This window comes from Lichenostomus cassidix, chromosome 2, assembly GCF_008360975.1.
Source record: "Lichenostomus cassidix isolate B80296 chromosome 2, HeHo_3.0, whole genome shotgun sequence".
Classification (NCBI taxonomy): domain Eukaryota; kingdom Metazoa; phylum Chordata; class Aves; order Passeriformes; family Meliphagidae; genus Lichenostomus; species Lichenostomus cassidix.
The window spans coordinates 38,736,839-38,754,283 of NC_139482.1; the positions used below are offsets into that span (position 1 = coordinate 38,736,839).

The following is a 17,445-nucleotide window of genomic DNA, read 5'->3' on the forward strand; positions in this document are numbered from 1 at the left end:
CTATAATGAAAACAGCTAGAAATAAAACTTCATTGCACCCATTTATTATTATTTATTTATAGGATTCACATATTTGTTTTTAAACAAACCTTTGTAGTATTTTATCTTCCATGCTTTATGATTTTCCATATGCTTTTTCCACTCATCAAATTCAGGAATACTATAGAATGAAAGTTCTTGCTTGTTTTTGCTTGCCTTTGGAAAAACAAACAAACAAAGTCAACATTTCTGCTGTGCTGTAAGTAATCCATAAAATCTCAATAACAGAACCCATACCTTCACAATAGGGGTGATGAATTCCTCAAGAAAACCATGTTTCAACAGTGATGGCCAATTGTGATGAATAAAATTGATCAACAAGCCCTTTATGTGAGATCCATCCTGATCCTGAATGAGAACATGAAAACATGAGGCAGTCTTACAAAATATCAGATTCCCAAAACTACTAAAAAATCCACTCACTGGCCTGAATACATCAAAACAATGTCTGATGACAGAAATCACAGAAAGGAACAGTCAGTTTTAACAGTTAGTTAGCAGTTAGTTAACAGTTAGTTTTGGATTCCAAACTGGACCTGGGTAAGAAATAACCACCTGTGAATGTCCCTGTCCCTGAGCTATTAATAAGCTCTTCCAAGCCAAATGCATCATTGCTGTTCAAAGTTTCTTTGCCTGTGGCATGTTTTTGCTGAGAGCTAGACAGGTCTTCCAGACACCACAGAGTTGAGTTTTCGTGGAAAAAAGCAAAGCCTGGCTCACAGTTCTCATTGGTGGCAAGAAGATGCTTGATAGTTCAATCATGAGATTATCCAAAAACAATTGCCTGCATTCTTCTCTCTGACTTGCTAGCAATACCACTTCATCTACTGCCCACTTTTGTCCTTACTTTGAATGTATTTCTGAATTATCAATAGCATGCTTTTATTACTACTTTGGTTTTTTGCTATTTTGTGCAGCAAAGTTCAGTTGTGCATTTAGAGCAAACAAAACAACATATAGGTAAACTAATCCCTTAAAGAAACCTCATAACCTAGGCAATTGCAGCAAAACACAGTGTAATAAGCTCTGTAGATTAAAAACTCTGAATTTCAGACTTACCTGATCTGTCATGATCATAATTTTTCCATATCTCAAACTTTTCAGAGATTCTGGATCTTCATAGCTTTTCTTGTATTGTAGCCCAACTATTTTGATAATGTTGTTGATTTCTGCATTTTCCATAATCTGTACAAAAAAAGTTATTTTTGCAGTCAATGTAAAAAGCAGGGATTCAAAAATCTTGCTTTATAGAGACTTTTTCAATGCACCCTGACTTCAACTTCATAAGCTTTTTACTCCCATCCCTTGAAGCCCTCACAGTTGTAAATACTTCATCTGTACATGCAAATTCTCAAAACTGCACCACTCTCTTTTTCCTCTACAGCCAGAGCACTTTGGGTTGGGAAAGCTGGGAGAAAACTGCATGTGTAACAAAAACTCATCTCTCAAAGCTTCTCTTTCCCATGTTTCTGTGGGCACCTGCAGTACACCTCTTATTGTACACAAATTATGGATGGCAGCAGGAGTAACATGATGGGGTAATGCTGCTGCCTGCTGCCTCATGTTGTGACTCCATAAAATCACATGGCAATGGAGAGAATACAAAGTTTTAGGGTTTTTAAGTACTCATGTGAAACCTGAATATGAGTGATAGCAAAATTTCCTTTCACTTGTGAAGAAATGAGCTTTATCATCCCATTCTGCACTACTAAAGTTAATATTCACAGGTTTATCCCAGGTTTTAAAGTAGCTAATACTTTATGAAGTACCAGTCACAAAACTTCCATGAAAAAATTAAAAATTAAAATATGAAGATGTAAATCTACAAATCAAAAATAAACAGGAGGACATCCATTTGTCAGAAAAAAAGGAAAGGACAAAACTACACACCTGCTTGTGAGAAGCTTCTCGAACATTGAGAATTTTGCCCCTGAGTGGGAAGACTCCATATCTGTCTCTCCCAATAACACCTAGGCCAGAGACAGCTAAAGATTTGGCTGAGTCTCCTTCTGTCAATATCAACGTGCAATCCAAGGAATGTTTGCCACCTGCAGGCCAGGAAGAAGTAGAGGGAAGGCAAAAAAACAGAAAGTGTAACTCAAAAGAAATACAATTGAATTCTTCTTACTCGACATCAGATATTTTAAATAAGCTGAATTTTTCTTCTTAAGGACAGCCTTCCATACCACTAAAACTGCACAACAATGAGTATCCTTGCCCTTAGCAGTGCACTATGGATTCCTATAGACAAGGAGCAAAGTAGACAAAATGAGATGCAATGGTGGCACTTTTTACATAATGGTTCCCACATGCCTGCACAAAAAAGACAGATTGCTTCTTTACCTTTGTTATTTCATTTTGCTAGCTGAAAATTTCTTACACACATACATTATGCATGTCTGAGTTACATACAGGAGTTATTTCCCATTCTGCATTTTCCCTTTCCTCACAAGATATTTTAAAAAGTAATTTATTAAATCACATTTTCGTGGGTCTCCCTTTTTATTGTCTAACAGCTAAAGCCAGACAACTCTAGGAAAAACTTGTCAGAAAAGCTCAAACAATGAGAACATTTGCATTTATTATACCTCACAAATTTCTCAAACAGAAAAATAAATCTCTACTAACAGTGTAATTTTGATTCTACAAGAGACACAGCATTTTGGTGCCTGTGTGCCCAGTGTGCTCAAAACTGGAACGACATTTATGCTCTGCCTACCGCAACAGCAGCAGTGGAATAGATGTTCTAAATAACAGGCAGGCTGAAAAAAGGAACCCACCCTTTTGCAATGGTGCAAATGCTCATTAAGTAGTTTTGCTATTTTATCAAGGCCTATGGTAGGAAAGACTCAAAAAAACCTTCAAGATGGTTGAGTCTCACCTACTGTTAATAAGGTAGTTTTGAATATACTGGCATTCAAAATGGGTGCTGTAATTTGCCTTTACCTGAAGGCAAATACCACCCCATACTTCCCACACTTCCATACTTCCCATAATTCCAAAGAATTTAGCATCTTTGGTTTTCTGAATCAAGATGTGTGGCTCTAATATAATCTAAGTCAGGCAGTTATTCACACTGTCAACGACTATCTACCAGCAAGGTGGACTCCAAATACCTAGAAAAATACCAGTCTGCTATTTTAGAATATATAAGAGCCAATATTTTTCATAAATGAACTGCAGAAAACACATCTGAATGTCATACAGGTGCACTTTCTTCTGCAACAGATGCAATTGGTAGCAATTAATTTAACAGAAATACAACATGCCAGATACTTTCTTGAGCACAGCTCTGAAGAACTCAGAACTATATTAACCGACACGTTCAAAAAATGCTTTTATGCTTCACCTGATTCAGCAAACCAGCTGCTTCCTTACAATCCTATATTCCTTATTTTTCCTTTCATTTCTACCTCTTCTCCTCCAACGAGCCACAGAACTATGTATAGCTCTTCAAGATCACAAGAAAGCAAGAATGACCAGGTATAGGACCCTTTCTTTACAGAGGAGGGGGAGGAAATCTGCAGCAAGTGCATCACTGTACAGATACATCTGTCTCCTATTTTTAAGCATTAGCTGGCAATGATTAAAACATTCAGTAGTACCAAGTAGCACACAAGAAACCTGTGAATGCTGGACCCCAGCTACCAATTCGCTCCTGAAGTAAAGATAAAATCTAAAAACCACAGGAATAATTAAAGTCAGATGGGTCTGTGGCCAGAGACTGTTCTCTCCCTGATACACTTCCTGTGTGTCCACCCCGAATGTGCAATGCCTTCAAAGTGAGAAATCCAGTATCTTCCAGATCTTCAATTAACCAATACCTGGCTAAGCCTCCTCAGGAGATGCAGAGTTCCCTCACCATCAAACAGTAATTAGGCATCAGAGAAATACCTACGTAACAGGCATTCAAGCCATGCAAGGCTTTAGGCATCAGTGTTCAGCCCAAATGAATCCCTCCATAACTTCTTAGTTGAGGAAGTTTCAGGATGAAAAGCAACAGAATATTTAATTAGCTCCCCTATTAAAGGTTCTTCCTTCCCCTCACCCCCACTCAAAAAAATGAGTAAGAATTGACTTTGAAGCCTGGTCTCCAAAGCAGAGCTAAAAAAAACTATGAAGAAAGTGTGTCCAAAATCATTCATTAAATGAGTTAGGAGCACTAGGCTTGATATCCATGAAAACATGAAATTTCTCCAAGCACACAATCTTCTTGGCAAGAAAAATATCAGGAACATATATCTGAGTAAGGAGTGAAAATTCCACAGGCAAAATACTAGAGTAGGCACTATTATCAACTTTTGAGGCAAAATATGATGTCTGAATAACTGAAAAAGTAATTAAATACTGAAGAAAACTCACTTAAAAAATTAATAACCAAGGAATCAAAAAGAAAGGAAGGAAAATTAAATAGAACCATCATCTCATCAAATCATCTTTGGCTTAAACACTGAAGCACAAAAAAAAAATCCAACTAAACAAACCAACCAACCAAAAAAACCCACTCAAAACCAAGCCTCTGTATCAGCCTTACATGCTTTTACCTACTCAGCCCACCCACCTACTTCACTGTGATTTCCCTGTCTTTGCTTAACGTGAGGATGGATTAAAACCAACTAACATTAACACAGACTGGCAACATTTTGAGCTCTTCAGCCATGTGTGCCCCTCACATCATTCAAGCACAACTCCCATCCCATTGCTATTGGCACAAAGACTGGCAGCTGATCCTGATCCCTGTCTGTGCTAAGGAAGCAAGCCAGCAGAGATTGCCAGTTTGCTCAATATTCTCAGACAGGAACCTAATGGCATTTAAAGTCTAATGAAAAAAGTCTCTTGAACCATTCCCTCAGGTCTGCACACTACCATGATTTACTTCCTATAGCCTCTGACCCTATAAAGATTCTGATCTTTCTGTATTAGAAAGGTCAAGAAGACTAGTCACCTCCAAAATGGAATATTGGTCACACTATTTAGCGGGAAACCACAGCTAGAAGATACACACAATTAGAAGATACAAACATAGACTTCCACTTTTGTTCAGTGTTATTAATTTTCTACCCTAAAGAGGACAGTGTTCCTGACAAACTCACCATCATGCTTTGAATTCTAGCTCCAGAAAGTTTAGAAAATAAGAAAGATTTCTATTAAAAAACACATAAGGACGAAAAATAAAAGTCAGGTTTCAAATTATCATGTGTGTGAAAAATTTATGAAACATTAAATTAAAAACAAGTGCTCTTACCAGCATCATTAGCATCATCCAGTTTTGGAATGCCCTTGATTTTACTGTGTTTCACTGATGAACATTTTTTGTTCAGTTGAGTTTGTGCCTTAAATTTCACCCAATTCAAAATACTCTCTATGATACCACAGTTTGAGGCCTACAAGCAACAAATCAGAATTGTGGATGAAAAAAATAAAGCTTCACATAGCAGATTATTACACCTCAATTTTATGTCACTAACACAGTTTCCAAAGTCCTCTAAATTTTAAAAGCTGCAACATACGAAAGGTCAAGGAATTAGGACAGACCTATGCACATACAACCAAACACATCATACACAGAGCTTCCTTTTCCACTACTTACATAACTGGTGGAAAGAGCAAAGGAGGTCTGAGACCTAGCAAGAGGTTGCCTTACATTGTGTAGTTGATGTGCTGAGACATTTTAGGTACTAAGCATCTGTTTCCTGGATTTTTACAGCTAAAATGCAGTCTTATGGGATATTTATGACCATTAAAGTTTCTTTGGAAATAACTGAAAATGGCTGAAAGACAATCAAAACTATTTGAGAATGAGCTTTCTACCAACCACTTGAGAATCTGATACCAATTTTAGAAACACATCTGCAGCAAAAACAGCATACAGTATGTTTTCTAAACTAAAACTGCTTTAGGTTTTGTTTCACATAAAAAAACCCCCACAGATTATCTCCCCTTACAGTATTCATTGTTGAGATTGTGCTGCACATTTAATGCATCTGGAAATCAATGTTTACTTCTGGGAATATTAGAAACACCATAAATCAAACCTGATGATGGTAATACAACTTGTATTCATTCTTCCGATTTTGTCATACAAGACTGTTGGTTTTTTTCCCTCTAAATTCTATAGGAATGTCACCCATACATGTAATCAGAAGAATAAAACACTATACAATTAGTAAAATTTTGATGCCAGGAGTATTAGCAATGGCACTGTTCTCCTCACTAATGAAGTTTCACTTTTGCTACTGGCACTAAATAGGACTTAGTATGATGAGTTCTGGCTAACAGAATTCTAGTTCTCCTTCACTGTATGAAAATGTAGTAGAGGAAAAACCTCTACTAATACATTCATTTAGAACAGCAATTCTTAGCCCATCTACAGACAAACTTTTAAACTTGTTGCCTGACAATAATGGTCACTTTGAATGCTACAGGCATTATTTTGCATTTCCTTGATTACTGGAATAACAAGCAAATGTGACATATCCCCTCCTCTCTTTTCACTCCAGTGAAACAGAACAGGACTGATACCAAATAAGGTAGACAATAATATCAAATTCAGAAAAATATCTGAACACAAAAACCACTGGTCAAGGACTACGTTTAGGTTTTAAGAGTCAAATTCACTTCACCAATATATATACCAGAATCTCCAACAAACAAGTTGATCAGGTGAAGCTCACTCTTAAATCCAGGGCAACAGTCAAAACAAAGTCAATGCATCTATTATTAGGACCAGAGAATGAACAGAAGTTCCTTCATCCCATTTCCAGAGTAAGCAAATGTCACTGGAATACCATAATGAGCTAGTCTGCTACAGAACTTGGTCCAGTGTATCAATTCCTGCTTCACAGGAGGAAAAGAAAAAAAAAAAAAAAAAGAAAAAAGAAAAAAGCATTACTTACTGCTTTAAAAAATTTCTCAGATAGCTGGCACTTGGACCCAAAACTTTTAGGCTGCAATGTCATGTTTTCCTTCGTCTGGGAATCAAATGATGGGTTTTCAATCAAGCAATTAACAAAAACCCATATATGGTTCTTCACCTGTTGAAAACATAGAAACCAATTTACTCCATCAAAATTCCCATGTTTATATTTTTCAATATTTTTGTATAAAGTTACTTGCCTGAAATGGTTTGACTGAAACTCCAGCCTTATTCTTCTTTTTCACCACTTCTATCAGTTTGCCCACAACCTGATCCACCACGTAATCAACATGCCTACCGCCCTGAATGAGGGAAGAGAAAAAAACCAAACAAAAACCAAAATAACTATTGAATTTCCTAATAGCTTTTAGCTGTACTAACAAAGTTCCTCTAGTCATACTTAAATATAGAAACCCATGTACACTGAGTTGCTGTATAGGATAGACAAATCTGTTTTAAAGTTTCTCTTCCTGTCTTCTTTCAAGTGAGGATGATAGAAGTTAAATGACTGATTACTCAAATGCCTTCCTTTAAATTTGTAGACAAAAAGGCCAAAATATTAATAGAACATTAAATTCTAGTGGCTGTCATAGGAAGTATTATGAACTTGATTGACTGAAATCTTACAACAAAAAGTGGAGTGATAGGGGAAAACCCATAAAATGGAACCATACCTAACTCAACACTCCATATTTCACACAGATCCCCTTTGCTTTAGATCAGTTAGCACCTTACAAAAATACGGACTAAACACTGGTTCCTGTTGACACCGATTTGCATTAGGACAGACAAAATAAAGAACACATATCTATGCAGATGTTCATCATGCAGTTACAAACAGAAAACCCCTCCTTCTTTAAAGCTGTTTTTAAAACAGAACTGAGGAGGAAGAACAGCTTTGGATGTGTATGAAGAAGAATAGGATAGATAAGAAATAAGTAACAAAAAACAAAACCAAGAAAAAACAGCAGCCAAAAAGAGGAAAACAATTAGCAATCCAACCCCAAAAATTAGGATTCTAGATTTTAAGGCAGAATGTGCATCTGAAAAGACTGAAGATGTAAAGAAAGTGAATTGATGGGATAGCAGCTGTGTTCTCAACTTCATGCAGAAAGTAGAGATTTAAAAAAAAAAAAAAAAAGAGAAACAGGAGATAAAACCAAAATGGTTAAGCTGGTAAATATTATTAGTCATAACCAAACCAGTACTTGTGCTTCAAAGAAACCATATATGGTTTCTGTCAATTCCTAGAGTCACTTACTAAAATACTAAAACAGCAACACAAACCTTCAGAAGCACCATACTAAGTCTTTTTTCAAGGCATTTCTTCTGAAAAAACCAACCAAACAAAAACCTCACATCCAAACCCCAATAGCTGCCAAAACAAAAACACAACTGTTTTTATCCACATAAATTTCAGCATAGGGAGAATTCAGTTCAAAGCTGATATATCAATATCCTTCCACTTAAAAATAAATCCATTTCCAAACTGTAAAGAAAATCTATTACAGGAAAATAACAAATTACACATTTCAAAATCATTCCACACTTGAATGGTAATCTTGAAATGCATTACTTTTACTCATCACATTACTGAAAACTCATGCTTAGGGGAACATCTCAGTATATTTTTACACTTAAAACTTCAGCAATTTTTTTTTTTTCAATTTTGCTAAAACTATCATCTGACATATCAAGAAAACCAGCAATTTACCAGTAATTCTTGCTCTTAGGAGATACTAGTTATTGCAACAGCTCCCCATTTCTGTGTCCATTCTTAAGTGTGCAGCCATGAGTGAGGGATATTCAGAGCTCACTGTTGGGACTCTCGACCATCTCACCAGCAGGTGGCAAATGTATGGCACCAGAACAGCCTGGAACTGCCCCAGCTGTCAGAACAATTCCATACAAGACACAAAAGCAAAAATACCCTCTGAATCTAGAGAGCTGCCAAAGATTATTACAGCTTTTGAGTTACAGGAAAAGAGCGTTAGAACTGCGCTACCTTCTTTTTCCAGAAGGTAATGATGGAATCCCAGTCTTGCAAACTTCAGGATGGGAAGGTATCTAATGAAATGCTAACAAAAATCTTAAGAATGAAGCTTTGACTGCCTCCTATACACATTCTATTCTAATCATTATGTCCAGTCTCCATCGATTCAGAGGCAAGCCATATTTAAATTCTATGGACAGATAAATGATTTATACAGTAGAAAAATTCAGAAGCTAACTATAAAATTTGAAGTGTTCATTTAATTAGCTATGCAACTTAATTCCCATTTTCATTTGCATTCGTTTTCTATTATATTTATTTTATTAAAGTAAATCTGAAAACTGGAACAAGAACACTAAAAGCCATTTTTGCCCTCCAAAACTTGCTACTGGTAGCTTTAAAGGGGTTTGTACATTTTTTTAACCTTACTTTTGGAATTATCTTAATACAATGTGTTAAAAAGGAAGAAGTAGATTAGTTCCATTAATTTTCTTCAACACTATGTATGCTCACATAAGACACCAGTATCACTGATGTTGATTACTAGTGTTTTCAAAACTAGTGCTTATGTAGAAATACTGCTATGAATGTATTTTGGTTGCATCCAATTGCTCTGCCAGCTCCTCTCATGCAAAGGATTAGCTCACCTATTTATTTGTAGCAACCCAGATTCATTTTTTTTATCAAACACATGACTGGGCATAGCCTCAGCACACAATTTATCACATTTTTCACCCTTTGATGTAAGCACTCACCTTTGTGGTAGCTATACTATTTACAAAGCTGATCTGCTGGAAGCCTTTCTCACTCAGAGTGAGGCACACATCCCATCGTTCATTCACGACTTCGTGGATGACTTTGAGCGCAACTCCAGTTTCATCCAGCTTGTCCTTAACGTAAAGATCTACGTAGCTGCGAAATCCATTTACCTGCAAATAACCAGTAACAGTCACTACTCTGCATCAAATACTCAGTACACTCAAGATATATCACATGATGCTCTTACAGGTAGTTTCTTCCCATTCAACATGACTTTGACTCCTTTGCATGACCCAGCCAAATCATACGCTCGTCTTGTCATGAGGGCCACAATATCCTTATCAAGCTTTTCCATTTTAAATTTAGACAGATCTGGCTGGAATGTAATGCATGTGTAGTCATCACCTTCGAAATGCTTAATCTTGGGCTCAGAGGTCTTCATCATGTTGTTCATCCAAGTCTTGGGAAACAAAACATTTTAGATGTTAGTTTACGACACGATATCCTCCTCCTTTATTCCCTTTTCCAGCTATGCTAGGATTGCAACCGTTACACAACAAAAAACTCCCAAACTTCTTTTAGAAGTTTCCTCTGGTAAAATACCACACAAAGTCAATTGATTAATAAAGATAAGCACAAGCACAGGTGACAGCACTTCTGTGGTTCCTGTAAGCATGCAGGTATCATCACATTGATGGACATGATTCCAATGCAAATGAAGCCTCCCGCAGAACTTGCTAAATTAGATACAAGTGAGCTGGGATTACAGTCCTTGTTACCCATCCTTTCAACACTCCCAATCTACTACATGCCTCTATTAGTCCCCGTGCAGAGGAGGCTTATTAGTCCCCGTGCAGAGACTCAGTAGTCTCCAAGACAGCATCTTGGTGACTGTGCAGTGTGCCAAAAAAAAACCCAAGGTGCTCAGACTTGACCCAGGAGCCTTGTATTGTTCCCTGTTTAAGAACGTGGGCACATCTGCATGATCAAGCAGAATGTCTGCTCACAGTGTATATCAAAGTTCATTTCTAATAAATTTCCACAAATTTTGAAAATAGTGGAAAACATAGCACTTTAAGTCATAAAGCATTTAGTCATTTTGAAAAAGTACACTCAAACCAATATTAATCTGCCCTTTGGCAGTCAGCAGAATATGTTACATTTTTTAAGAGACAGGCATAACAGATTAAGTGTATTATTTATGCAGTGATATGACAGCATGACCTGAAACTAATTAATTGTCCAGAAAGAAAGAGAAGAAAGCCACCAACTGGGAAAGACTGTAAAGCCAAGGAACTTTGGTATTTAATACTCTGCCAAAGGACTTTAAACTTTTAGAAAGGTGGCCCACTCAAAGCTATATACAGTAGACCTGACTACATTCAGCCCTTGGTCTGTATGCTAACAATGAACAATAGGCTCAAATGGGGGGTTTGCACTTAAGTCCACGTGGGGCTAATTAAATTCATGACATAAACACTGAAAAATCTGTTTCTTAAGACTATACATAATTACACAGATAATTGTTTCCATGTCTGCATAGCTAAGCAGAAGATTTTTTGACAAATTATAAAACAGCAATTACAAAATGTTTCAACTGAATATATTCCTTTTCAAGTGTTCATGAATATACTTTAGTTTTAACAGAAATTTGGGGTTTTTAGTCACCTAACACTCCAAAGGAAGTATTACTTTACCTAAAAAGCCTAACACAGAAATACCAATTTTTACTGACTGAACTAACCTAGCCTGCAAACTCTACACACCCATTTAAACCATCAGTGATCCATTTCATTAAATATTCCTGAAATATATGTGTTACATTTTAAATTTGTAACTACAGCAAAGAAAAGGAAAGAAGTTTTGAACATTTCTATACCTGCTTAAAGCTGTGTTTGTATTCCTTGCAAGCAGTTTCAACTGTAAACTTTGTACTAAATATATTACAAAGTTTTGCACCATAGCCATTGCGTCCACCTGAAAGAAAACAACATATAGCAAGCTAGAGCTAGTTTAAATTTAGGATAATTAATCATGTCCTAATTTAGCAATTTCTTTTTCCCTTCATTTCAAGAGCAGAAATCTTTAAAAACTTGCACACATTGCAATTAAAATATAAAGTACATTGTTACTCAATAATGAGTACTGACATTAGAGATGCAAATGTAAAGTTCTCTGTAAATACTGGTATTAAAAAAGGAAAAGTAAGATCTTTCCTTTAAGTCTTTTTACTCTACTAAAGAGCTACAGTAATGATGACTATATAATCACCTGTTATGGAACAGAAAATAGAGAAATTAAGAAGGGCAAGCATACTGAAGAAGCACACAATGGCTTAACTGAACAAAACAAAGCACATTAAATAGTCTTGCCTGTAACTTTTTTCTCATCATCATCATAGTTGCTGGATGTTAGTAGCTGCCCGAAGATTAAAGCAGGTACATATACTTTTTCCACTTTGTGTTCCACAACTGGTATCCCCTTTCCATTATTCCATATGCTGATAATGTTCGATTCCCTATAAAATAATGAAGACATTAAGCAAAAGAATGCAATCTTGGAAACAGACTTCTGCATACCTGCTTAAATAAGTACAAAAAATACAACAAAAGACCATATTCTTACCACACTTACTTAAAGCTCTAACAATTTTAGTTACAAAAAACCCCATTCATTTTTGCTTATTAAACATCTTGGAAGATGGAGCTTAATTGTCCATACATGACAGCACTCCATATCACAAAAATAACACCCAAAAATCTGTTTGAAGAGCTTTCACTACCAACACGATCTGCAACAGGATCCTGCAGCTTGGTGATGAAATTACAGCCAAGTTAGAGATTTAGCTTATAGGGTTGCATTGAAGTCCATCCAGACAAGTTATCATCTGTTTAAAACTGTTATTTCTGAGTTATGATAAACATTGTAACTTATATGTATCTGTGCCAAAATCCATCAATATCTGGCATCATTAATATTTCTAGCTCTTACACAGAATTTTCATGTTCAATTATTAGAGAGTTCAAAATCATGACAGGTCAGGCAGATTTACACATCTACCATTTCCCTCCCACTCCATAATGAATGTAGAAAAATCACTTCTCAGCATATTTATCCTAAAGGTTAGGACTGAAAACTAGGTTTCTAAATAATTCATTATTCAGTTAAATGTCACTGAAAAGGTACTGCTAAAGGAACCCAATCAGCATCTATTTAAATACAGTACTTCTCACTAGAAATTATCTGTTCAAGTACTCAGTTGCAGAAAACAGTGGTAATGATGTATTTGTAATATGAAGTTTCAGAGTGATACAGATGACCAATTCAAACACAGTCTTACCCTAATGCCAAAGGAGCTAACATAGAAGTTCAAGAGATGCAAAATTGTGTTACAAAACCTCAAAGCTGGTATTTAAGATTTGTACGTAACCTGGCTGGTTATGGTTATGCACTGCCAAGCTTTCAATTTATCATAAATTTTATGATCTTCTGGTTTTAAGTTTCATTCAATCAAACATTAACAAATAGTTTAGGAAACCAATTATTATAAATTCAGCATGTACCACTTACTGTTAACCACTTTTATTTTACCTCTTCATCTTAAAATATGAAGCTAATGGAAATAATTCCAAAAATATTCTGTTTTCAAGAAGTCCAATTTCATTAGTAAAATCCTTTGTACAAATCTAAACTGCAATAGCACTAGCGGGGAAAGCAAATGAAAACAAGCTTTTACTTACGGATCAATGGATATTTTAATACAAGTCATGTTCTTGTCCCTCTGCTTATTGTCAGCAGCATTTACTATGAAACAAAGTAGCACAAATTAACACTTCATAGGCAATTATTAATTTCTTGGTCAGTAAAACTGATTTTATACACATCCACAGCGAGTTACAATAGTCCAGGTACTTCTGAATCTGGTAGCTCTTTGTATATATTCTGTATCTTAGCACTAGAGTCTATAAATATAACCAAGTATCTACAAGAAGATATTTTTCAACCTTCTTATAATTACTGACTCTATTTCTAGCAGATAGACTATCTCAGAAATAAATATAGAAGTGTATTTTGTGAGCTCATAACTGTTGTTAACATACTGAGCACTTCATTCTTCTCTTGTTGTTCTTGTCTGGATATTTATTCAACATGTATGTTAAAAACCCTAGAAAATTAAATGCATCACCAGAGCAGTTTACACATTTTTTGCCACTGAAACTCACCACAAAACTGACATCTATGAAGGAGTATTTTGACTGCAGCAAAAGTTATCTCTAAAGAGACTGTGAGACTTATAACTAACAGTCTACACAGTTTAGGATCAAAATAAGGATAAATTGAAATTTACATTTGATCAGAATTTAATTAAACTGCACTTCCATGTATATGAACTACAGAAAGCAGAAATGCGACTGTGGCCACTAAACATGAAAACACATTACGGTCATTTTCAGCATCTGTCTCACCACCTGTGAAACAGATGAAGGTAAAACCCCAGAACACCAAAGTAGAATACCTTAACAGCTGACAAGGACCTCAGTATAAGATCAGCTATTTCAAGGTGCTTTTGCTAAAATCATGAAGTGCAGTTTCATTCAAAAGCATGCATAGCTAAAATGTCCCATTTTCATAATGTTATTACACTGACCCTGGCTTTCAAATCACACTCTCTGGAGCACTTATCAGTGCTACATAAAGCAGCAATAAGCCATGAAGTACTACAATAATGACAGGATACTCCCATATCATCCTTTTGAATAGGATGATATGGAAGTGGTGTCCCTAACATGAAAAACCAAAAATATTAGACCTATGAGGCAGCACTCAAAACACAATTGATTAAATGTTTTCATTCCCATGTTTATCAAATTAAGCAATAAGTTAAAAATAATATAAAAAAAATTAGCCAAGCATTCTTTTCCATCTGGTAAAGATATAGTCCTTATTGCCTCAAAGATAGCAATGCTGTAAAGCAGAGTTTTAGAGATGTGGAGAAGTTGTGAACTTAATGCAGGTCACAACAAAATTAACCTCAGTAGACCATAATTTAATTTATGAGGTAATCCTACCAATCCTGACAACTGAACTTCATAAAAGCTGATAAGCCCAAGATTTCATATCAATTAGGCCAAAATATCAGTTCAGCAGACAGCACAGTATTCAGATATTCCACATCTTTCCTGCTGATTAGTGTGCCTGTCACCAACAGAATATCATAAACAAGTAAGTCACAGTAACTAAGAGAATTTTGACAAAATTTTCTAAAAGTATTCTTTTGTGCCTCAGTCACAGTGCTTTTTAATGGCAGTATGATATTTATTAATTTTAAAACTGTCTGAAGTCTAGAAATGATCCATGAAAACTACCACCACTATCCCACTGTACAGAAGGAGGAAGTTTTAATGATTGATGAAAGGATGACCTAAGTGAACACTCAGACAATTTAGAAGTTACATTCTTTCAGAGGAATAACCTTCTTTCAAATGTCACTTAAAATTGTAGCCCTAATAACACTTCACGTATTAAAAATCTTGTAACAATATTGATCATAAAGCATTATCTAGTTTGGACATTCATTAACAAATATTTACATTTTCTTACAAGTTCAGCTGAAAACTCTTCCCTTTTAAACTGTTCTATAGTTTTAGAATGCACTAATTTTTTTATGCCCTATAGTTTAGTGGGACTCAAGTCTGTGATTTAAACTTAGATACCAACTGATGTACTTTGAGAGCACTCAGAAAAGCTTGTACTACATAATGCTAAGGCAGTATAGTATTATTGTTAAAAATACTTACCAAGAATTTCATCAAAGATCTTGTACAAGCCTGGAACAAAGGTAACTTCTCTGCAATTCATTCCCACATCTTCATCATAAACCCACATTAACTACATGTAAACAAAATAGAAGTATTTACTGTCTTGTCCAGCCAGTCTATAATTGTCTAAGATCTATCTCCTGCAGGAACTTTCCTCTTACAGTATGATTACTGCTACCATACAAGACAAAGCAGAAGCAGAAGTCTGCAAAAATTACAATGTACCCACAAAGAATTCCATAATGAAAATCCATTATTTTCTGCTTGGCAGGGAACTCCCAACAGTACAGACAGTGAAGTTCAAAGCAATTTGCAACTTCACAAAAACAGCTGAAGGAAGTGCCAGCAGGAGGCTTAAATTCTCTGTTCTTACCTAAACAAACAGACCAAAGGATTTTTGGACCTACAACAAATGCTACTTTTAAATAAGCATACATGTGTGTGTGCATACAGGCATGTTTGTGAGCACAGACTTACACAGCTGTTATACACATAGGTGTGTGTTTGTATTTTGACTGGATTTCAATATTTTTTGATAATATGATCATTTTCAGATGATCATATTCAGGCACTCAATGCCTTAAAGCAAGTCTTATCCCATTCCTACACATGCATACATTAATAAGACCACAGTTTTTAACATTATAATTCAGAATACTGAGAAAAACAGAGATGCATCTATTTAATAACCAGAATAGACATTTCCCCATTAAAACAACAAAAACCATTAAGACTGTAAATTTAGTGACACTAACCTGAGTTAAGGGCTCAACTGAGCCAATGTAGGTATCTGGACGGAGGAGGATGTGCTCAAGCTGAGTCTTTTTCTGATAAACTCTCTCAACAGACATCTTCTTTGAAGTGTCATTTTTATTAATGCTTTCTGAGTCTTCCTTTTTTGAAGCATTCATCTGATTATCAAATAATGTCTAAGAAAACAAACCAAACCAACAATCAACCTCATTCAATCTGTCACTCTTGAGATATAAACAATATCTGACAGAGATTTAAATTACAGTCAAAACTTGTCATGTAATTTAAATGTTAAGTTTTCAGATGTATTAAGATAAAGCTATCCTTGCAACAGAGAAAAATCAACAGATAACATGACAGATCCTTAACAAATTGTAGCATATCCAAACTTCAGCAATTTACTAAGCACAATAAACCAAAATAAGGAAACAACAGTACAAAAGGCACCCACCTCTTCAGGTTAAGTATTTATAACATCCATTTTGTGCATAAACATTTTAATCCAAACCACTGAAAACTGTTCTAAATGATAACAGGAAAACTACACTTTTGTATTATAGTCTGGACCATTCATTCAGCAGGACTAAAAAAAACATTGTAATGCCTCTCCTATTGGCTTCTCAATTACTGTAATTTACATTCTCCATTGAAGTGATTAAACCTGATGCAATCCCAGAATGCTTTATGATGAGAGACACTATTTTCAAGAGCATGTAGGGAAATGATAAGGGGGAATAGCTTCAAACTGAAAGAGCCTATAGGTTTAGATTACATATTTGGAAGACAATTTTTACTCTGAGGGTGGTGAGGCACTGGCACAGGCTGCCCAGAGAAGTTGTGGATCCCTGGGAGTGCTCAAGGCCAGGCTGGATGGAGCTCTGAGCAACTTGGTGTAGTGGAAGCTGTGTCCCTGCCCATGACAGGGAGGTTGAGACTCAATGATCTTTAAGGTCTCTTCCAACCCAAGCTATTCTGTGATTCTATGAAATAAGCCAAGGACTGTAAAAAGAGAGAATCACTTTGGCTAACGTTGGAATTCAAACAGAATTCAAGCCTAATCTATCTGGACTTTATGAAAAATACCTTGAAGAACAGTTTTATGGTAAACTAACCCACTTTGGGGTGGGAAGGGAGGTCAGATGCAGAGATTTGGTGCACTTTCAGCA

The 17,445-nt window shown here is 35.8% G+C and overlaps 1 protein-coding gene across 8 annotated transcripts in view; it reads right to left on the bottom strand.

The window, feature by feature from the left end:
- Positions 1 to 17,445, bottom strand: part of TOP2B (DNA topoisomerase II beta) — a 68,632-nt gene that overhangs the window by 23,196 nt on the left and 27,991 nt on the right. For all 8 annotated transcript variants that reach the window (XM_085051125.1, XM_085051123.1, XM_085051122.1 and 5 more), the window contains 14 exons: positions 16,282 to 16,455; positions 15,506 to 15,596; positions 13,448 to 13,511; positions 12,080 to 12,225; positions 11,587 to 11,684; positions 9,955 to 10,167; positions 9,704 to 9,877; positions 7,156 to 7,257; positions 6,936 to 7,073; positions 5,285 to 5,423; positions 1,930 to 2,087; positions 1,099 to 1,224; positions 277 to 387; positions 90 to 195 (listed from right to left, as the gene is read on the bottom strand). In XM_085051125.1, the coding sequence (XP_084907251.1) occupies positions 90 to 195; positions 277 to 387; positions 1,099 to 1,224; positions 1,930 to 2,087; positions 5,285 to 5,423; positions 6,936 to 7,073; positions 7,156 to 7,257; positions 9,704 to 9,877; positions 9,955 to 10,167; positions 11,587 to 11,684; positions 12,080 to 12,225; positions 13,448 to 13,511; positions 15,506 to 15,596; positions 16,282 to 16,455 (1,840 nt within the window). Of the gene's footprint in view, positions 1 to 89; positions 196 to 276; positions 388 to 1,098; positions 1,225 to 1,929; positions 2,088 to 5,284; positions 5,424 to 6,935; positions 7,074 to 7,155; positions 7,258 to 9,703; positions 9,878 to 9,954; positions 10,168 to 11,586; positions 11,685 to 12,079; positions 12,226 to 13,447; positions 13,512 to 15,505; positions 15,597 to 16,281; positions 16,456 to 17,445 lie in introns of those variants that run through there.